This window comes from Manacus candei, unplaced genomic scaffold, assembly GCF_025592945.1.
Source record: "Manacus candei isolate 608988 ecotype Guabito, Panama unplaced genomic scaffold, ASM2559294v1 h1tg000027l, whole genome shotgun sequence".
Classification (NCBI taxonomy): domain Eukaryota; kingdom Metazoa; phylum Chordata; class Aves; order Passeriformes; family Pipridae; genus Manacus; species Manacus candei.
In genome coordinates this window covers 1,581,658-1,604,209 of record NW_026138075.1, presented here as the reverse complement: position 1 = coordinate 1,604,209, position 22,552 = coordinate 1,581,658, and the positions used below count along the sequence as shown (strand labels likewise).

The 22,552-nt window shown below is 47.2% G+C and overlaps 3 protein-coding genes across 4 annotated transcripts in view; all 3 read right to left on the bottom strand.

Annotated features, from left to right (window-relative positions):
• LOC127471879 (3'-5' RNA helicase YTHDC2) overlaps window positions 1–4,734 on the bottom strand; it is a 47,286-nt gene extending 42,552 nt beyond the window's left edge. Inside the window, exons 1-4 of one of the 2 annotated variants that reach the window (XM_051789315.1) lie at window positions 4,539–4,734; window positions 4,182–4,272; window positions 2,442–2,638; window positions 533–732 (exon numbers count right to left, since the gene is read on the bottom strand). In XM_051789315.1, the coding sequence (XP_051645275.1) occupies window positions 533–732; window positions 2,442–2,638; window positions 4,182–4,272; window positions 4,539–4,719 (669 nt within the window). In that variant the 5' untranslated portion in view covers window positions 4,720–4,734. The remainder of the gene's footprint in view (window positions 1–532; window positions 733–2,441; window positions 2,639–4,181; window positions 4,273–4,538) is intronic. The other variant, XM_051789314.1, reaches the window with a different exon arrangement.
• A 2,134-nt stretch (window positions 4,735–6,868) lies between these two features.
• Window positions 6,869–11,877, bottom strand: LOC127471911 (maestro heat-like repeat-containing protein family member 7). The gene is made up of 9 exons (XM_051789413.1): window positions 11,452–11,877; window positions 11,225–11,362; window positions 10,619–10,733; window positions 10,297–10,434; window positions 9,865–10,041; window positions 9,576–9,731; window positions 9,306–9,407; window positions 8,782–8,884; window positions 6,869–8,198 (listed from the first exon to the last, which is right to left on the bottom strand). The coding sequence occupies exons 1-9, from the start codon at window positions 11,760–11,762 to the stop codon at window positions 7,975–7,977; spliced, it is 1,464 nt and encodes a 487-aa protein (XP_051645373.1). The 5' UTR covers window positions 11,763–11,877; the 3' UTR covers window positions 6,869–7,974.
• An 8-nt stretch (window positions 11,878–11,885) lies between these two features.
• Window positions 11,886–17,192, bottom strand: LOC127471862 (maestro heat-like repeat-containing protein family member 7). Its single transcript, XM_051789254.1, has 14 exons — window positions 16,944–17,192; window positions 16,598–16,659; window positions 16,354–16,494; window positions 16,014–16,168; window positions 15,514–15,661; window positions 15,057–15,244; window positions 14,830–14,967; window positions 14,224–14,338; window positions 13,767–13,904; window positions 13,335–13,511; window positions 13,046–13,201; window positions 12,633–12,728; window positions 12,324–12,478; window positions 11,886–12,057 (listed from the first exon to the last, which is right to left on the bottom strand). Exons 1-14 carry the CDS (start codon window positions 17,077–17,079, stop codon window positions 11,886–11,888), a joined length of 1,977 nt encoding a protein of 658 aa, XP_051645214.1. The 5' UTR covers window positions 17,080–17,192.
• Window positions 17,193–22,552: the final 5,360 nt, after the last annotated feature.

Genomic DNA, 22,552 nt, shown 5'->3' with positions numbered 1-22,552 from the left:
GTACGTGAAGTGGCAGAAAGGCCAAAAAAATAAATTTTTGCTGTTAAGTCTAATCTGTTTTAAAAAAACAAAACAAAAAACACAAGCAAACAAACAAAACTGAAAAACACAAAAACACCCTGAAGCTTCTCTCTCCTGTCTCTCAGAAATATATAAAAAAAGCTGTGCAGGTAATCTTTCATTTTAATGTGATAATATTCTACTCTAGATACTTAGAACGGAACTAGCTTTGAAAGGAAAAAGGCTGTACAAAATCATAGCTACCTTCCCTTCGATATTCTGTGATTATTTTAATAAAAAACTCATATCTATGAGAAAATTGTGCAGAACCATTTATGGTGTTAGTATGTAACTGTTGGCTTAGTATTTAAAAAGTAGGAAAGTTAACTGAAACACAAGACTTTCAACCTTACAGGAAAACAAAAGCCTTAAAACTAGAGTAAAGAAATCCCTTATTACAGAAACATTAAAAATCTAGCATTACATTTTAATAAATACTGTTATCTTTTTTTATTTCATTAAAGAAACATACTTGAGTAGTTTTTCCTGATCCTGTTTCTCCTACAATCAAAACAACTTTATTGTCCTTTATTATTTTGACAATTTCTTCCTGTTTTTCAAAAACTGGTAGTGATTGCCTGAAGGAATCAAAGTCAGATTCTCCTCTTTTCACTGGAACCTGGGGTATACCATCATTGAGTCGTCCACTTGTCTTAATCACTTCTCTGCTTTCTGTGAAGAGAAGTCAAAAAATTACAAAGGAAAATCATTAAAACACTGCTTAAAAACTGTACTTGAAAATTAACATTCCTAACTACAGGTATGCATCCCTGTAGATAAAGTGACAAACCCATCACATATTCAAAAATCATATTTGCAATAACACATCCTGTAATGGTACTTAAAATAAATATTTTTCAAAGGAATTTTTACTTTCATACATATTTTGAACAAAACCAGACTATTCCAATACATTTCTGAAAGTCAAAAATGAAGGGCTAAAAGAAAAATAGAAACTAAACCACATTGCCTTGGCCTTTGTAGCTGCTTACACATTCATATCTGCACAGCTTGCCACGAAATATCCACCATACAGTTAAACATTTAAATTATTCCAAAGTGACAAGCATGTCTTCTAACAAAAGGATAACTTTACTGTGATTCACATGCCTTCCTTCACATCCTCACTGGTCTTTTAAGACCTCCTTTCTGTCAGTCTTACATAACCTAATACTCCAGTCCATAAGATTTGTGTTAACACATACCAATTGAACCATGCTGTATCTAGAGCCCTGGACCCACACAGCAGTGTGATGTACTAGAAAGCAAGGCATAAACAGCCAAAAAAACCCTGCAAGTCTTCTGAGGAGGCTACTTCAAATTCAGTACTGTAAATGCTATTCTGTAATTCTGTAATAATTATTTTCCAGAAGAATTAGAAGCTCACTGTAAACTCAATTATACATATTTAGTGTGATTAACAGATTGACTTATTAAATTACAAGCATTCTCTTACCAAGACAGAAATGGACTAACAGATTAAAAGAGTCAGGGACCATTCTGGAGAAGTAAAGAAAGATAAATTTTACACTATTCATTAATTTATGCCTTACATTGCTAAGGAATTGCTTTTCAGTACTTTTATTATAGTTTCACTCTGTTCATTAAACAATTTTACTAAACAAATTAAACAACTGAAAAGGAAAACTAGCAAAGGAAGCACTTAAAGTATGAACATCATGAATCAGATATACCTGATGAAACAAGCCATACTGGTATGTTTTCTGTTCACCACACTCATTTGTGTGTAGAAATACACCATATCTCTTACAATGTTAAAGAAACAATGTTATTAAAAGCATTGTTTAAAAAACTCCAATATTATAAGTTGTATACATATATGATATCCAGCAAACTCTTATATACCCTAGAAATCAAGAAGTTTAGGTAATACCCTCTTAGAGACCAAATCTATTTTAGAAGATGACAAAACAAAACACAAAGTTCTTATTTTATCAAGAACACAGATTTCAAAAGGTAGAAAAGCCAGTCTCATCTTCTCATAAGGATGTTCTTACAGAGAGTCACATTAACACTTGCTATTTCAATCTCACCTCATGGAACTTGCAGGAACCCACATTTCAGAAACGTACTTCTAAAAAATTTGGCTGGAACTGGCTCAAAGATTCAAAACTAACTCGACACAAGGGAGACACTGCAATGTGAGTGACATGACTGCCTGAGCTCCTCAAGACACCAGTTTTAAAAGACCCTATAATTAAAAGTCAAGAAAATTAATGGGTTTGTTTGGAGGGAAGGGTGTCAGGTAGGGCAGGAGAGGAAACAGAATACAGAGGGGTGTGTTTTGTGGTTGGATTGTACATTGTTTTGACAAGTAGTGTTGATTGACAAGTCCATATCAGAAGACATACTGAACATACCAGATTCAACAGCACACGCATTCCCTCGCTCTGTCTTCGGCAGAAGTTCTGTTCGTTCTTTATTTGTGACAGGGAAATTCCGAATTAAAGTACAAACAGCATGTTTTGTAACAGGAGTCAAGGCACAAGTCATTACTGCACGTTTTAGTTCTGATCCATCCTTCTTCCTTACAGTTAGGTATCGATTTGCCCCTTTTCTGGGGAAAACAAAAAAGGCATTTTAGGAATAAGCAAACTAGTTACCCAAATGTAACAATCTTTGATCATAATTTTTTCAAGATAGCTGTCAAATTTTTTTCAAATATAATGTTATAACCAGAAACTTCCAAATTATGCCCAAAGTAGCATAACGCACACCAAAGTAATAGCAACATCCCCAATATCCACTACCAAAGGCACACTGTTCACATGAGATAGTGCAGCAGACACTGTAGACTTCAGATCACTATGCTCAGCACAACCTTACAATTAGGCCTCTGTAATGTGACATTCTTCTGCTGTCTTTGGTTAAAGGTCCATTACTGCATTTGCCTCCCAAAATACAGGCAGTTCTATCAATCAATACTGAGAGTTACTACACAAAACTAATTTCTAGACTAACTTAAGAGATCTAGAGGTTAAAAATCAACAAAGAGGCAAAGAAGGCAAACAAGTTGCCTGCTAGTGACATTCCAAGCCTTAACAAAATCCAGTAAAACAAATTAAGATTCCCATTATGTTCATTATCAAAAATTTTCTATTTAGAAATAGTGCCATAACATTTAATTGTATCACTGCATTTGTGCTCAGACTGAACCCGGACACAGAAATGTAAAGAGTAGTTGTAAACACATTTGAAACGGAACCACCTTGTGCCTGGGCTACAATGACATAATAACCCTTTGAAAATTACTTCTCACGGTAAGAACAGAAGGTCACACTAAGAGCACTAAGTGCCCCCTTCCTGTCAGAAGTAGAAGAGTGGTGCAGGTACCCAGGTGCTGGCCCAGGCAGTCTCTGTGAGGAGAGGCACAACCACTCTGGCAGACTCAGTTTCTGTCTTCTTTACATCCTCACTTTAAGTACTTATACACACTGATGCATTTTAAGTATTTATACACACTGATGAGATCCCCCTGAGCCTTGTCTTCTCCAGGATCAACAGTCTCTCTCACCCCTTCCTAAAAGGGGAGATGCTCCAGTTCTTTCATCACATTGTTGGTTCTTCATGGAACTCTCCCCCATCTAGGTCTCTGTCCTCCTGGTGATCCCAGTACTGGACACAGCACTCCAGGTGTAGCCTAATCAGTGCTGAGTAGTGGGCAAGGATGACCTCCCTCCACCTGCTGGCAACACTCCAACCCTCTTCTGCACTTCCCAATAGAGGCACTCTTTCGGACCTGCTGCTCGAAGTTACATTTCATCTGTCATGGTGTGAGATTCTATGCAAAGCCTTTGAACATACAGGAGTTCATGAAAAAAACCAAAAAGAAGAACACATCTTGGAGAGAAGTCTTTTTTATGGACATGGAATCCACAGGAGCAAGGTACCTCAAACTAGTATGTCACAAGGTTTTTTTAAGCAGACATCAGGTGCTAAATTTTATGTCTACGTTATAAAGGTTTTATTTTTTCTAGTACTATTCCCTGGAACAGTTCAAGATATACTAGAAGTACAGATCGCTTTCATGCTAGCAATGAAATTCCATAAATTCGCACCAAAAAGAGAAAATAATACATAAAAATCAGAGTCCAACTTACCCTTTACTTTTAGATATCAGTCCAAGAGACTGACAGAGCCGGTGAACAAACGCTCTTTCAGTACTAGTGAAAGAAGAGGGAAATTCCATTTCTAGAAAGATAATTAAAAAAAAAGTAAAAGCGCAGGAGGCAGTATCCTTGACACATTACCTCGATCCTACGAGGGTTTATCAATCCCCGAACCCACCACGCTTCCCGAGCACACCGGGACTGGCTGCCCCTGCACGCCCGTGAGGGTCAGGGCCCGGCGGGTCAGGGCCCGGTAGACGTCGCTCCCGGGGAGGGGCCCGCGGGCTCCAGTGTCCGCCGGCCCCGCTCCGGCCTCGCCACTCCCCGGGGCCGGGCCGCCGCACACACCTGTGTCCTCTCCGTAGCGGAACCGCTCCAGAGCGAGGTTCACCGCGATCTCCACCTCCTCGTCCACGCGGACATCCCTCAGACCTTTGCCGCCTCGGACGCGGGCCGCCGCCGCGGCGGTGCCCGAGCCCCCCGCGCCCCTGCCGGGCTGCCTGGGCGGGACGTGCCTGGGCCGCGACATGGCTCCGCGGCGGGCGGGGGGCTCCGCGGCGGGCGGGGGGCTCCGCGGCGGGCGGGGGGCTCCGCGGCGGGCGGGGGGCTCCGCGCACCGCCGTGAGCGCAGCGCCGCCGGAGCAGCAGCGGGCCCGGCCGGCGCGGGGCCGTGACGCGCTGCTCAGCGCCCGGCAGGGAGCGGAGGGCGGAGCCGCCCCCTGCGCTGGCAGTGGGCGGTGCCGAGACCCGGCCGTGCTGTCTGCGGAGGGCGGAGCCGCATGATAAAGGGAAGGAAATGGCCGTGGTTGGGTTTTTTTTAACCCCATGTTAAAAGTGTGTATCGTTGGAGTGGTGGTAGGCAATAGTATCGCAGTCAGCCGTAACTAAAGAAGTAGCACTGATACCTGTCAGGTCAGGAATTATGCGATTTAATTGAATGACGGTATATGTAGGGTAACATCATCGCAGTCCTCAGCGTTGTTGTTTTGAATGTTTTACAGAATCACATAGTCATTAAGATTTTCCTTCTCTTTCTCCCCGTTCTGTCTTTATTTATTCCTCTCTTGTTTTGTCGTGACAAGGCGCAGCTATCATATTCTACCCCTTGCTCTTGTACCAAAGTCTGTGTTGAGGACTAGGAGCTTGTTGAAGTTAGTTGTAAAAGTTGAGAGCTTGTTAACCAACACTTCTACGATTATAGAGTGGTCTCGTTGCCAGAATTAAGGCAATTGTATAATAAAAGGATAGGAGTTCCCTGACACATGGACTGGTATCTTTGTTCAGCCCGATGAGAATTTACAACGAACATCACATCCCCAGCCAAATGGGTTGCAGTGTGGTCAGACAGAGAAGTTTCCTTAAGAGTTTGGCAATCCAAATGGGACCCTAGCCCACCACTGTCAGAGCCCTTTTCCAAACATCCAAACTAGCAAAAAGGGAACACCCAAACTGTGTGAGTTCACCTGGGACCTTTGGAGCAGGGAGGATTCAAAGGATGAGTGTTAAAATTCTCAGAGCATATTCAATATAAATCATAAGAATCTTAAATTATTATTATTAAATTTCTCAGATTATTTTAGTCTCTCTGTTGCTGCAGCATTTTTTACATAGTTGGTGAAATTACTGTAGTGGGTCAAGTATGGGTGAGCAGCCTGATCAGTGAAAGGCACACATAAAAGGGAGTTTTTAGGGTCTCTCCCAAGTCGCACAAGGGACTGAGGTAGCTCGTAAGGCGTGCAGAGGACGGGGGTCCCCTGTAAAACATGCAGGGAGCTTGGAGTCGCTCATAAGGCATGCAGGGGATCATAAGGCGTGCAAGGGGACTTGAAGTTTAGAGTCTGCTGTTGAACATGGGTCAGTCAGTCCTAAGCACCAGGAAAGCGCTGTTCCGAATGGATGGTTCATGATCTCCGATTGGAGTGGGGAGATTGGTTCAGATCCCCAGATCTGGAGTGGCAGAGATGGGTGGTGCGTGGCACCTAGTCTGCTGATGTAACCCATCCCAGAGAAACCATCATGAGCTCTGAGCAGAACTCTACCGGTGCACAGTAGGCTCTCACCAGCCCGTGGCCATCCGGGGGAGGGGGACATTCTGCAGCAGGCTGTACCCGTATCCACAGCAGGTCTCTAAGGTGAACAGCCCATCTCTCAGCATTGCATTGCAAACACTGGGGGATGATCTGAGGGATTAACTGAACCTCAGGATAGCAAGAAAAGATTGATAGGAGAGTTGCTTAAGCATTTAGAAAGATATAGATGTGCTATATCATGTGTGATAGACAGTGTTTTAGTGTGTGGTGATTCCTTCAACACACTCTAAGTTTTCTTTGCAACTAATAGGCAATTGGTGAACAGATGGATCACGTCCCTAGAAAGCACAAACACCCACTGAAAGAATTGTTCACTCTGGGTTGCTGCTGTGTGCACATGGAATCTCTTCAAAAAGAGGGAACCAGGAAGATCTACATGTAGAGGCACACCATGTGCTTTTTGTAACTACTCGAATTGATTGTTTTGGTGTAAATTGGAAATACCATGCCTGGAGGAGGTTCTCTAGAAGACATATGTCAGCTGAAACACTGCTTTATTTTTTGTATATATATGAGATTCTTGTGGACTACTACTTGCTTGTAATGATGGTAATTTTGTGTATATTTTAAAAAAATTATAAAAGCACATTTTTCTACGTATACATTTATTTCGGTATCAGCTCTTGTACAATCGGTCCATGTAGGTGATTTCTCATTAGCAAATTGTGATGAGAATGCTTGTATACTAGATGTATTGCACTAGCAAAAAGGGAAACAGCATGCATCTCCATCCAAACTTCAGCTGTGTCAAAAGGAAAGATAAATATTTGGCTGTATTTTGGGGAAGGGGCAATGAGTGATAGATCCAGAAAAAATAGAGGCCATAATTAAACTCCCACATCTGGTTTTCTTGGAGCTATGGGATTCCCAGTTAGGAGAAATGGCTAAGTCTCTGACTGAGGCAACTGAGAACTAGGAGCCAGAAAATAGCTAGTGGAGAGGTAGTGTAGAAATTCGGACCTGATGAGAGATCTCTTGCAACCAGATCCAGTTGCAGCAGGGGCACCAAGTCAATTGAACCAGACAGGGGTGCTCATTTTACAGCAAATATAATCAATCAACTGAATATGTCATTAAGAGATCAGTTGGTTTGAAGATGGTGCTAATAACACCAAGTTTGCAGGTTGGATCCCCATATGGGTCATTCATTTAAGAGTTGAACTTGAGGACCTTGTAGGTCCCTTCCAACTCAACATGTTCTGTGTGTGAACTTATATCCCAGTTAAGACCAGCTTGTTGGATGGAGATGAATACTTGTCCCAGTAACAGACTTCTGAGAATCCTGTGTGATTTTATACTGATAATCATTTCTGCCCTTAATTGTGTTAAGTTTGTTACTTGTTATAATGTTGATGTTAGGGCAGTGGTTAAGTGCCTTGAAACTTTCCTTTTGTCCCTTTCAATGTATTACCTGGTATGCTCAATTAAAACAAAGTTAGGACTGTTGAGGAGTACATTCAGTGCAGATAGGTCAGTGTGCAGCTGCAGTGCAAGCTGCAAAGTGGGCTCTGGATGGCAGGAGCCTGAGATAAAAGGTCCTGAACTAGTGCCGATATTTGCATAAAAGAACTTTCCTTAAAAGACATAAAGAAAAATGGTCTTAGAGAAGAGTTGTCCTGTGGGTCGGGAGAGGCCAGAAGCCACCTAGTATTTCCTGCACACTCAGGTGGCCCCAGCAGACAGAGCTCCCAGGATTAGCTCTGCAGAGACCTCCAGCAGTGTGGCTGACCACTGTAGCAGACAGAAGGCCAGCCATTGTCCAAGAGAGAGGGCCGCCTCCTCCACGCCATGCAGAGCTGGTTTTGCGGCAGCCTGAATCTGAAGGAAGGATGTCTCTCTACAGCTCTTAGAAAGTGCAGGGTTTGAGTTGCGAGGTTTGAGATGGAGATGCTAAAGTTATTTGTCGTGCCTTGACGTGCTGAAACAGAGAGGAACAGAGCCAAGGTTTAGGGACCTCAGGAACCCCTCTTGCCAGGGTCACCCCACCCAGCCCTTCCCATGGTCAGAAGGGAGCAGGAACTAAGAGGGTAAGCCCTAAACTGTTTGCCATGAATACCACACAAGCTCCTAAAGTCTCTCTCTGCTCTGCCCACACTGCCCTTTGTCTGGGCAGGGAGCAGAACCCTCTCCAGCTGTCCAGGATCCTTCCTCCTTTCATGCCAGTCCCTGCTGACAGCCTGCTGCCCTCATTCACCCTCACAGGTGACCTGGAGCAATTCTTCCTGCCCCCTCATGTGCCCTAGGAACACACAGCCTATCATGGCCTCAGCAGCACAGCTCCCCGACACCAGCTCTGCCAGCCCAGCTGCACGTAATCCTCCCCTTGGCAGGACTGAGCCACGTATAAAGCACAAGGGCAAGGGTAGGAGAGCGTGGCAGAGAGTCCTGAGACATAGTCAGGGTACCACAGCCACTGGGCTGGGTCCTGCTGCCAGTGCAGCAGCTAGAGCTGAGGCCAAGCTGCAGTGGGGTGGCAAGGGACTCTGGGGGTTGTGGCTCACCAGTGAGCCTGATGGCTGCCTCCCGTATGGACTTCTGTGGGCTATGCAGGTATGACACGGACTGGCGCAGGTACTCGTCTGCTCTGCTTCTGTCCTCTGCCAGCTAGAGAGAGCAGAAGGGGACACAGGGAAGGGTTGGCACTGATTCTTTCCCTTGGCTGAGCAGCTCCTGCACCCAGGACTGACATTCCCTGCTTGGACACTCAGGAGACACAGCCAGCAGCTGGCTGGTGCCAAGGTTTGGAGGGAGCAGAGGGCTGAGTGCTCCCCAGGGAGCCCCAGTATCACTCTGATGCCAAAGCACAGCTGGGTCAGGACTCTGTCAGCACCCTGGCTCAGGGAGAGAGAAGAGCCTGGAGAAGAGCTTGCTGGGCCACACACCCGAGGAGAGTAGTGTGTGGGGTGCAGGCTGGTGGTGATGTGTGCAGGAGTGGACAGGGGCCACAGCTGGTACCCTCACACACTGAGTATCGGGAGCAAAGAGCTTGTTCAGGCTGGGTCTGGGGCTTCAAGGCCATCCTTACCAGGCACTCGCCGAACCTCCACATCTCTTCTGTCTTCAGCAACTCCTCAAGATTCCACTTCTTCAGGAATTTTGTTGCTTGAAGCAGGGTTTCCCAAGAGGCCTGCAGAGTCGGAGAGACTGGGAGATGGCACAGCAGCCCAGAACACAGGACCTGCATCCCTGTGGTCAAGGCCAAGAGGAGGCAGGAGCAACTGCAGAATGCAAGGTGTTAGGGCAGGAGGCAGTTGAGCCCCCTTCACAGGGGACAGCAGGAGCTCAGAATCCTCACCTGCACCACACACTGGTTCTCATCATACATGTGAAAGAAGAGCGGTAACAGGCTCTGGTGCACATTCTTCTCCAGGAGTTTTTTTTCCTCTTCTGGTAACAACTCCATTAGCACTTGAAAGAGGTGAATGGAGAGGAGCTGCACATCACTAGTGTCCTAGTGGAAATGAAGAGGGCAAGACCTCAACACCAGCTTCTCCAGGCCCACCTGGGCATGGGCCTGAAATTCCGCAGGGTATAAAGTTTCCTGGCAGCACCCAGTGCCCCTGGCAGGAGGCACAGAGCCTTACATTATCAAATAGAGGCAGGAGTGCCTCAGCCAGCTGCACAGCAATGGAACTGACAATTGACACATCTGCGTCCCGGAGCACCTCGCTGAGCACAGAAAGGGTCATGCCCACCAGCTCTCCATCCTTACCCTTCAGTACCTCTGTGAAGCTTTCAGTCAGGGCCACGATTGAGTTGGCCTGCATGGAGCACAATGCAATGTTCTGAAGCAATCAAAGGCTGCATTGCCAAAACCACTCCAGCAGTTCAACCCCACACTACTGCCTCAGAACAAAGAAGCCAGAGGCCTGTTCTGAAGGACTCTGGTGGCTGAATGGGGAGTCAGGAATGCTGGCAGCAGGTGACACAGCTCCTGAAGCCCAGACAAGTCCAAACTACTGTGTTACCCAACCCCACATGGCCAGCACAGCTTCAGCCAGCTGCCTGTTTCTTACCATAGAGGGTCTCTTGCAGAGCAATAGGAGGCATCTGAGCAGCAGGAGACGCATCTCTCTGCAATCTCTCCTGAGGTAGATTGGGACAAGCTGCAGGATACGTTCATCCCATTTATCTAAGTTTAGGCAAGGCAGGAGCTGAAATGACAGAGCAGTGAGAGCAGTCATACCTGTAACCCCCACAGCGGGGGGCCAAGAGCACACAGCAGAGCCCACCCTCTGCCCCAGCTCCACAAACTGCAATTCCCCCCACAGCTGTGTGTTGAACAGGGCAGAGTGGAGGGAGGCAGCTCAGCGAGGCAGCACTTGCCATCAGGCTCACCTCAACAAAGAATGCCATGGCAGAGACTTCCCAGCGAGCCTCCTCTCTGCGGAGCAGCCTGAACAGGTAGCGTGCAATCCGGTAACACAAGCACTGTGAGACCCTGAGCATTGCTCTGGAGGAGGAAAAAAGGCATCGTTGACCCTGAGCAGGGTGGGCAAACCTCTCCGGAGACTGAATTACCAAAGCCTGATCCTTCCCCACCACCTCTCCAAAGGAGAAAGGCAGTACCCAACACCAGCAGGGACTGTTGAGGATGACCAGACTGAAAAAACACCTTTCTACGCACAGGGGATATGAGCAGCCAGGCTGTGGATGGCCATCAATGGTTGGCCCCAAATCTCTCTGGCCCTGACAGGCTATCCTCAGTGAGGTTCGCTGCAGACAGACCTCCTGTTCTGTGCCATCAGCCCAGGACTCACGGGAGGCCATACTGGCACTTTGGGTTGTGGCTGCTCCAGAGCACCCAGCTCTCCCAGGCTTTTCCACTCTGCAGGGCCATGCCTCAGTGACAAGTCCCTCCACCCACGACCACAGGGATTATGTCGGGGACACCTCATCTCCTGGGGAGAAATGACAGGGGAGCAGGGAGAAGGGAGGTCTCACCTGGCCAGCAGACCCACTGCATACTGGTGATTGTCAATGTTGAGGAATGTGTCCCAGCCACACTCATGTTCAACTTCAGACACCACATCCTCATACTCAAGATGGCAGAGCAGTGATTTCATGGTCTGCACTATGAATCTGTGTACAGAGCAAAGCCCAGGTCATGCCAGGATTCCTGAGCCCAGCTCCAAGGGCATGGGAGGGGCGGGAGGACTGTGATGGAACACCTGTTGGGGTTGGTGGGAAGGCAGTGCTCCTGCTGGCATCTCCTCCAGAAGGTATTGACTTCTACTGGCATCTGTGCTGTGCTGGAGAAGATTTGGAATAGCAGAGCCACAAAGAGGCAGGGTAAATACATCATCAGTGCCTCTGGATGGTTGGGCAGATGGGTGATCTCCCAGAGCGCTCTGGTTGCCTGTAAAAGAACAAAACACCCAAAGACTGCACTCAGCACTGAGACATCCCCATGGCAGGGCCCAAGTGTGGGAGGGTGAGGTTCAGGCATTGCCCTGGTCCAGGGGAGATGCAGGGGGAGCATCTGACATGGCTGCCTCTGAACCTGCCCTTAACCAAGATTTCCAGCCCATCACATGAGGTGGGGAGATCACTGGTGCAGGAGGAAGGATAGAGAGATGCCAGAGAGGTAGCCCCTGAGGATGTGCTACGGTCTAGTCCAGCAACTCACAGCCAGGGAAAAGATATCTGAGTCGTCCTTGTCAGAGGTGGATGTGCTGTGCAGCGGCCAGTCCTCCAGCACGCACAGCAGCTCCGGCAGCACCTTCTCCGCAGCTCTGGTTGAGGAGACGATTGCCTTCCACATGGTCACAGCAGCTCTGCAGGCCCAGAATTCTGTGTCAGTGGGGTCTTGGCCACAACACCATGGCCTGGGCAGCCATAGAGGCCCTGGCTGGCCACCAGCCCTGCCTCTGTCCACTGAGCAGCACTCAGTGAGCCTGCCTCTGCAGGTAGCAGGCAGACAAGTAATGGTGCCCTGGAGGGCACAATTGACATGGCACAACAGGGAAACAGAGGGGTCATGGGTCTGATGAGCTCTAATCAGTTGTGAGTCCTCAGCACTCAAAGCAGATAAACCTCATACCTGTCACATGATGGGGCGCAGCGCAGAATAGTCACCACCACATCATGAGACTGTGCAAGGCTCATCTCCTGAAGGCTCTTGTCCAGTCTGTGCTCAGCAGACACATCCATTATGAATGTGAGCCATTGATACATGTCCCTCACAATGCTTGGCACCTGGAGGAGACATAGCAGGGAACTGGATTGCTGATAGAGCATGGCATTTCCCCAGCTTCCCACGAGAAATGTTTCCTTTTCTACAACACTGTGCTGGCCTTAAAAGGGATTCTGAGTCCCCAGGATGAGTCTGGGGCTTTGAATCTATCCTCACCAGGCACTTGTCAACACTCCATGTCTTTTCCAACAGTTGCTCGAGCTTCCTCTCCTGCAGGAACATGTTGGCTTGAAGCAGAGTTTCCCAAAAAGCCTATAGAGCAGCAGATACCGGGAGATGGAACCACTGATGAGGGCACAGGACCTGCATCCCTTATACCTTGACAAGGCTCCTGGCCTTTCCTGGCCCTTAGTGGGAATATGCAGCATCTGGGAAACTTGTCCATCAGTGGGTTTGGTGCCTGGGTAAAGTGATGGGTCAACCCCCATCTCAGGCATCTGGTGCTGCCAGGACAGGAGAACAGAGGTTCCCAGAACTGCTGCTTTGTAGCTAAGAGCAGGAAGAGACGGGAGCACAGGAGGCAGTTGAGTCACCTCCAACATGGACACCAACATTTCAGAAGTCCTCACCTGTGCCACACACTGGTTCTCATCATGCAAGTGGCGGAACAGTAGGAACAGGCTCTGGCGCACACTCTTCTCCAGGAGCTTTTTTCCGTCTTCCTCTACCAACTCCATTAGCACTTGAAAGAGGTGAATGGAGAGGAGCTGCACATGGCTAATGTCCTAGTGGAAATGAAGAGGGCAAGACCTCAGCACCAGCTTCTCCAGGCCCACCTGGGCATGGGCCTGAAATTCCGCAGGGTATAAAGTTTCCTGGCAGCACCCAGTGCCCCTGGCAGGAGGCACAGAGCCTTACGTTCTCAAATAGTGGCAGGAGTGCCTCAGCCAGCTGCACAGCAGTGGAACTGACAATTGACACATCTGCGTCCCGGAGCACCTCGCTGAGCACAGAAAGGGTCATGCCCACCAGCTCTCTGTCCTTATCCTTCAGTACCTCTGTGAGGCTTTCAGTCAAGGCCCGGATAGTGTTGGCCTGCGTGGAGCACAATGCAATGTTCTGAAGCAATCAAAGGCTGCATTGCCAAAACCACTCCAGCAGTTCAACCCCACACTACTGCCTCAGAACAAAGAAGCCAGAGGCCAGTTCTGAAGGACTCCAGTGGCTGAATGGGGAGTCAGGAATGCTGGCAGCAGGTGACACAGCTCCTGAAGCCCAGACAAGTCCAAACTACTGTGTTACCCAGCCCCACATGGCCAGCACAGCTTCAGCCAGCTGCCTGCTTCTTACCATAGAGGGTCTCTTGCAGAGCAGTAGGAGGCATCTGAGCAGCAGGAGACGCATCTCTCTGCAATCTCTCCTGAGGTAGATTGGGAAAAGTTGCAGGATACGTTCATCCCATTCCTTTATGTTAAGGCAAGGCAGGAGCTGAAACGTACAGAGCAGTGACTGTGGTCATATGTGGTGTTCGTGGCATAATATGATGCTGAAATACAGGCAGAAAGTTATTTGCTTCTTCTCCTTCCATCATGTCCAGGCACTGCATGTAGATAAGCAAAAGAATCTTGAAAATGTGAAGCTGAAGTTGGAAGCAGGGTTGACTCTAGCAGCAGGGGGCCAAGAGCACACAGCAGAGCCCACCCTCTGCCCCAGCTCCACAAACTGCAATTCCCCCCACAGCTGTGTGTTGAACAGGGCAGAGTGGAGGGAGGCAGCTCAGCGAGGCAGCACTTGCCATCAGGCTCACCTCAACAAAGAATGCCATGGCAGAGACCTCCCAGCGAGCCTCCTCTCTGCGGAGCAGCCTGAACAGGTAGCGTGCAATCCGGTAACACAAGCACTGTGAGACCCTGAGCATTGCTCTGGAGGAGGAAAAAAGGCATCGTTGACCCTGAGCAGGGTGGGCAAACCTCTCCGGAGACTGAATTACCAAAGCCTGATCCTTCTCCACCACCTCTCAAAAGGAGAAAGGCAGTACCCAACACCAGCAGGGACTGTTGAGGATGACCAGACTGAAAAAACACCTTTCTACGCACAGGGGATATGAGCAGCCAGGCTGTGGATGGCCATCAATGGTTGGCCCCAAATCTCTCTGGCCCTGACAGGCTATCCTCAGTGAGGTTCGCTGCAGACAGACCTCCTGTTCTGTGCCATCAGCCCAGGACTCACGGGAGGCCATACTGGCACTTTGGGTTGTGGCTGCTCCAGAGCACCCAGCTCTCCCAGGCTTTTCCACTCTGCAGGGCCATGCCTCAGTGACAAGTCCCTCCACCCACGACCACAGGGATTATGTCGGGGACACCTCATCTCCTGGGGAGAAATGACAGGGGAGCAGGGAGAAGGGAGGTCTCACCTGGCCAGCAGACCCACTGCATACTGGTGATTGTCAATGTTGAGGAATGTGTCCCAGCCACACTCATGTTCAACTTCAGACACCACATCCTCATACTCAAGATGGCAGAGCAGTGATTTCATGGTCTGCACTATGAATCTGTGTACAGAGCAAAGCCCAGGTCATGCCAGGATTCCTGAGCCCAGCTCCAAGGGCATGGGAGGGGCGGGAGGACTGTGATGGAACACCTGTTGGGGTTGGTGGGAAGGCAGTGCTCCTGCTGGCATCTCCTCCAGAAGGTATTGACTTCTACTGGCATCTGTGCTGTGCTGGAGAAGATTTGGAATAGCAGAGCCACAAAGAGGCGGGGGAAGTACATCATCAGTGCCTCTGGATGGTGGGGCAGATGGGTGATCTCCCACAGTGCTATAGTTGCCTGCAAAAAACAAAACACCCAAAGACTGCACTCAGCACTGAGACATCCCCATGGCAGGGCCCAAGTGTGGGAGGGTGAGGTTCAGGCATTGCCCTGGTCCAGGGGAGATGCAGGGGGAGCATCTGACATGGCTGCCTCTGAACCTGCCCTTAACCAAGATTTCCAGCCCATCACATGAGGTGGGGAGATCACTGGTGCAGGAGGAAGGATAGAGAGATGCCAGAGAGGTAGCCCCTGAGGATGTGCTACGGTCTAGTCCAGCAACTCACAGCCAGGGAAAAGATGTCTGAGTCGTCCTTGTCAGAGGTGGATGTGCTGTGCAGCGGCCAGTCCTCCAGCACGCACAGCAGCTCCGGCAGCACCTTCTCCGCAGCTCTGGTTGAGGAGACGATTGCCTTCCACATGGTCACAGCAGCTCTGCAGGCCCAGAATTCTGTGTCAGTGGGGTCTTGGCCACAACACCATGGCCTGGGCAGCCATAGAGGCCCTGGCTGGCCACCAGCCCTGCCTCTGTCCACTGCCCCTCACCAGCAGCACTCAGTGAGCCTGCCTCTGCAGGTAGCAGGTAGACAAGTAATGGTGCATTGATGGACACAAAGGGAGTGTGGCAATGGGCTCTGTGGCTGGCATAGCACAGCTAGCACACAGAGGGGTCAGAGGCACCTGAAAATCTCTATCTGTCTGGCAGCCCACATGAGATTGGCTCTGTAGGCTGGTGGGCTCTAATGGCTTGTGAGTCCTGAGCCCTCAGAGAAGGTGGGCTCCGTACCTGTCACACGATGGGGCGCAGCGCAGAAGGGTCACCACCACATCATGGGGCTCTGCAACTGTCATCTCCTGAAGGGTCTTCTTCAACCTGTCTTCTTGAGACATATATGTGTTCTTCATAAGCTGTTGGTGAATTTCCCTCACAATGGTTGGCACCTGGAGGAGACACAGCAGAGAACTGGAGTGTTGATAGAGTGAGGCATTTCAACAGCTTCCCATGAGAAATGCTTCCTTTTCTACCCTATTTTGCTGATCTGAAAGTCTGTTGGATGGCCAGCAGACCCAGCTTGAGAGGGTTCACATTTCATGGGGGACTCCAGCCCTGGCCACAAGTTACTTACTTTATTCAAATGGGAGCTGCCACTTCCCATGATAATATCCACTATGGCAGCACAATCCTCTGCTTTGCAGGAGCTGGAGTTTGCTGTGCCCTCAAGGACCATGCCTTCATGATTAGTGGTCTTATGGAAGTCTGAAAACATCTAAGGGCAGGGAAGAGAAGGATGTCACATCCAGTGCTCTGACAGCTGTCATCCACTAAGCAGAAACAGCAGCCCCATCCCAGGCATGGAAGTCTGTGGATACCTGTGTGCATCTGTAGAAGAGTCCATGGGTGTGCTCCTCCTCTGGCAGTTCCCCAAGTGGATCTGGCAAAACCCAAGAACAGTCAGGGCTTAGGGACTGCTGGAGAGGCTGGAGAACACAGTCAAGCCTTCCACTCCCCAGGTACGGACAGTCCTGGGACAGGGAATAGTGGGGGCACCAACTCCTGTCTCTTCTGGCAGCAGCTTGGGGCTGAGGGTGCCTGGTGGATGGAGTTGGATGCTGGGGGAATCAGCTCCATTCCCACTGCTCCTTGCTCCCTGGGGATGTCCACGGGGGATAGGATTGAGCTGCAGCCCTAGCCCTATGGCCCAGCTCAGCCACTTACCTGTCTGCAGTGGCTGGACTGTTTCCACTTCTTCAGGCTGTTGTGCTTGGGCAGCCCCTCGGCCTTTCTCCTCCTCCTCCTCCCCTCCCCGCCCAACCCAGGCCAGCCAGGGCATACTGGGCAATTTTTCTGCCATCCCATTGAATTTTGCATCAGAAAAGCATGAAGTGGTTGTACAGAGGCTCCTTGCAGCACCCCTTTGTCCTATCCTGTCTTGTTTTGTCTGCCAGCGTTATGTGGGGTGGCTGTGTCAATGCCAGAGACAGGTCACAAAGGCAGTGGCTCACAGAGGGCTCTGTGACATGTACCGACAATCAGCAGTGCCTATTGTGGTAGGCAGTTGCCATGAATATATGTTTATTGATGGAGAGATCATGTTCATACAGAAGATGTCTGAACTATGGGCATGTGTTGCCTTGAGGATGGCTCCAGACGTGTTCTTTACCTGGATTCTCTGTCAGATCTTCTCTCAAACCCCTATGTCTTCATCCTCCAAGGTTCTCATGCTTGTCCCAATGGGTCAGACGGCAACCTCCCCACAGGCCTCTTGTAATACAGTGCAAATAGACAGGGAGACAAAACATACCACATCAAAGTCACCTCATTTGTAGCACAAAAAAGCACAACCCAGAAGGTCTTTCCCTCCTCAGCAGGGCATCAACACCAATGACAATGCTGAAAGTGGGGATACTGGGTGCTTCTGCCATACTCTACCCCAGCACCACCATCATGATCCAACCAGTGTCTTTGGAGTGACACTGTGGACACCTCTTGCCTTCAAAGTTAATAGGACACACAATATTATTGAGTTGCAATGCCTACTGTGGATTATCATTCTTCAAGTACCATTAGCAATGAACAATCAATCAACAATGAGAATAAATAAGCATGCAGTAGTAACCAACATCATAGGAACAATTAACAGTAGCAATGGACAAACAGGGACATATTAGCATTCTATGAGGATATCTAACGTTGACAGGAGGCAGATGGGGAATGTCAATTATATAGGTCAGTTTTGGGAGCATGTCAGTGTCACAGGTGGGGTTTAAGGGAGTATATTTTACTGTGGAGACTGATTTTATTATAGTGATCTTAATGCAATGGACAGTAATCCAAATTACAATAATCACAATTGTAATCATTATCAAAGTCTGAAAGAGGCTAGGTAGCCACCCTGACATGGAAAACCCAAATGCATTTAAAATTCTCCCTAGCCAGTTAGTTACCAGTGCAGCAGCAATGTCCCAGAGGTGCAAAACGCTGTCACTTCGTTGGTGTGGGATACTGGAATTTCAGGGAAATCGAAAGCAGTAGAACCAGTAAGAATACAGTTGAAACCTGCTGCCAGACCAGTAAGGCAGAAACAATATCCTTTGAAGTTAGACACTAGGCAAGGGTTAGAAGAATTAATTGCTAAATTTTTGCAACAAGGAAACATGAGACAGAATATAATTCTCCTATCCTACTGCTAAAGAAGCCACATACCAATGAATACTAGCTAGTACAAGATCTCAGAGCTATTAATAAAATAGTGCAAGACATATACCCAGTAGTAGCAAATCCTTATGAACTTTTAACACAATTAAAGGATCTGATGAGCAGTTCAGTGTTTTGGATCTTATGGATGCTTTCTTCTGCATACCGCTTGAAACTGTAAGTCAACCATTGTTTGCCTTTGAACGGGAAAGCCCAATGGCCTGTAAAACCCAATTACTGTGAACTGTTCTCCCAAAATGGTTAAAAATAGCTCCACTTTGTTTGGGAACCAATTGGCAAATGAATTGGAAATATGGAAAAAGGGGAATGAAGAAATCACTTTGCTGCAGTATTAGATGATATTTTAATTGCTACAGAAACTCAAACTGGATGCATTAAAACGACTGTAAGTTTACTAAACTTTTTGGGACAAGCTGGTTACAGGGTAACCAGCAAGAAGGTCCAGATTGCCAAAAAGCATGTGACATATCTGGGATTCACCATTTCCTGGGTACAGCAAAGCCTCAGACCAAAAAGGAAGGAGCTTTTTTAGCATATTCCTGAAAAGGCTGGCAGCCCACAGCTTGGACAGGAGCACTCTGTGCTGGGTTAGGAACTGGCTGGAGGGCCGGGCCCAGAGAGTGGTGGTGAATGGTGCTGCATCCAGTTGGCACCAGTCACCGGTGGTGTCCCCCAGGGATCAGTGTTGGGCCCAGTCCTGTTTAGTATCTTTATTGATGATATAGGTGAGGGGATTGAGAGTACCATTAGCAAATTTGCAGATTGTCCAAGTTGGCAGGGAGTGTTGATCTGCTGGAGGGCAGGAGGGCTCTTCAGACAAGCTGGAGAGATGGTCTGAATCCAACGGGATGAGGTTTAACAAAGCCATGTGCCAGGTCCTGCACTTTGGCCACAACAACCCTATGCAGCGCTACAGGCTGGGCACAGAGTGGCTGGAGAGCAGCCAGGGACCTGGGAGTTTGGATTGACAAGAAGCTGAACATGAGCCAGCAGTGTGCCCAGGTGGCCAGAAGGCCAGTGGCATCCTGGCCTGGATCAGGAACGGTGTAGCCAGCAGGTCCAAGGAAGTGATTCTTCCCCTGTACTCAGGGCTGGTGAGGCCACACCTGGAGTACTGTGTCCAGTTCTGGGCCCCTCAGTTCAGGAAGGATGTGGAGGTGCTGGAGCAGGTCCAGAGAAGAGCAACAGGCTGGTGAAGGGACTCGAGCACAAGTCCTATGAGGAGAGGTTGAAGGAGCTGGGGCTGTTCAGCCTGGAGAAGAGGAGGCTCACAGGAGACCTCATCACTCTCTACAACTATCAGAAAGGAGGTTGTAACCAGGTGGGGGTTGGTCTCTTCTCCCAGGCAACCAGAAGTAGGACAAGAAGGCATGATCTTAAGCGGTGCCAGGGGAAGTTTAGGTTAGATATTAGGAAGAAATTCTTTATAGAGAGTGTAATCAGACACTGGAATGGGCTGCCCAGGGAGGTGGTGGATTCCCTGTCCTTGGAGGTTTTTAAGATGGGACCAGATGTGGCACTCAGTGCCATGGTCTGGTAACCACGGTGGTGTTGGATCAAGGGTTGGACTTGATGATCTCGGGGGTCTTTTCCAACCCAGTTGATTCTATGATTCTATGAATTTGCCAAACTCTGGAGCCATGGTCTGTACGTGAGTTAAGAACATTTCTAGGAATAGTAGGTTGGTGTCAGCTATGGATTCCTAATATGGACTGTTGGTAAGACCTTTATATGAGGCCCTGAGAAACTCTAAGGAGATACTACAGTGGAGTTCAGAATACCAGACGGCTTTCAGAAACTTAAGTACAGTTCTAATATCAGCCTCTGTGTTGGAATTACCTGATTTGACCAAACCTTTTGAACTGTTTGTACATGAACACTCACACCTTGCATTAGGTGTGCTAACTCATAGGCTGGGGGCATGGAAAAGGGCCATGGGATATTTTTCCAAAGAACTGGACAATGTAAATAAGAGACTTATAACTGCCTATGAGTTGTAGCAGCAACTGTCCTTTTAATACAAGAAGACTGGCAATTGACCATGGGCCAGAAAATTGCTGTTTATGTTCCACACATGGTTATCTCTGTTCTAGAACAAAAGGAGGGGTCACTGGTTATCTCCAAATAAGATGCATAAATATCAAGTCATCCTGTTGGAACAGGATGATGTAGAACTGAAAATGACTACTGCCCAACTATATTCCTTGAATCTGTACCAGAATGCTAAGACTTACAAAATGACTGTCTTCTAACTATCAAGCAGGTTTACTCCAGCAGATAAGATTTAAGGGATACTTCAGTAGAAGATCCGGGCTGGGAACTATTGACAGATGGGAGCAGTTTTGTGTGCAAAGGAAAGCAGAAATCTGTGTATGACCCAAACAGAAATAACTGAAGATAACTTGTTACCTGTTAACATCTCTGCACAAAAAGCTGAGCTCATCGCTCTGCAGTGAGCCCTAGAATTGTCTGCAGGTAAGAATGTCAGCATATGGACTGATTCTAGATATGCATTAGGAGTATGGAGCTATCTAGAAAGAAAGGGCTCCTTTCAGCACAAGGATCCCCTGTAAAATTTGGAGATGTTATTAGGAAATGACTAGAAAATATTCAGTTACCAACTGAAGTGGTTTTCATGCATTGTAAAGCTCATCAATTTGAAAATGCAACAACTAATGTAGGAAATTGACTAGCAGATAGAACTTGTAGAGACATGGCAGATAAAAGCATCCTAATAGTTGCTCCATCAAAATGCATGAACTTTTCAAATGTAACCCCAGAGTACCAAGGTCAAGATGAAAAGTTAGCTGAAATTTTGGAAGACCATCTTAATTCTGAAGGATGGTGGGTAACAGCAGAAGAACAAGTCATAGTACCTCAAGCAGTGATGAGACAAGTAGCAGAAGATAAACACAGAGAAGTGTTGATGAAGAGGTACGGACACATTGTTCACATACAATCTCTATACTCCAACAAATCTCCATTTAAGTTTTGAACAATTTAAATTGCATTTCCTTAACATTTTTTATTGTACCAATAACATATCAATAAACACAATTACATATAACAATACTACTACCATTAACAAACTTAATAACCTATTAATTTCAAGATTTGTGCTCTTAAATTTTGCTTAAAAGTGCTTCTAAATATAAGATTTATTCTTAAAAGTTTTTATTCAGTCTAAAACACTGCTGTAAATGGAACTCCCTTCAATTTTGGGTTATGTGTCTTCTGTTTTTATTTAAAGGTGTTTGTGTATTTGTTATCAAAACACATTAATCATCACACATTCACACCCATACACACATACAAACTCTCACAGTGGCCACTGTCAAACATACCTTCACACAAACATACTTTTGAGTTCCATATCGCTGTGTTTTATAAGCTAAAAGATTAAAATAATTCTCTAGTACCTTATAATGTTAAAGGTTCTTAACCAAACAGATAAAATTTCTTTTACTAATACATAGTGAATAATCTAAAATGCACACAACACACTTTCTTAAACTCTAAACATCTATAATTATGTGCTTCTTAACTCCTAGACTTATGTGCCTTAAAAATATTGAAAAAATTGTGCTCATAATACTAAAAATTGTGCTTTTGTAATACTGAAAAAACTGCGCTCAAAAAACTGTGTTCTAATAAGACTAAAAATACTGTGCTCTTTTGTTAATTCATTGTTACCTGCAACAGCAACAACATCAGCCTTATTCTAAAGTACCCGCTTCTTTCCAAGGCTTCATCCATGTGCAGATAGCCAAAGAACACCTGTGTGCAAAAAAACTTAAACACATGAAACACCTTTTACAAGTTAACAGAGGGGGACCTGACATCCTTCTCTCCCCGTTTCTGCTTTGCAAAAGTGTTTTAAAAATTCTTAAATCACTAATCTCTTTACTAAATACTCTTGTGCTAGTAATTCTAGACCTATAACAGTTTTATTCTACAACAAACTACACTGTATACTAATTCTATTTTCTAATAATTCTGAAAAAAATTCTAAGAATGTTACTGGTCTGTTCTAAACTCCAGCATTATTTTCTTCTTTGTCATCATCAGAACTTGTATCTGATTCTGAAGAAGTATCAGTATCTTCAAAC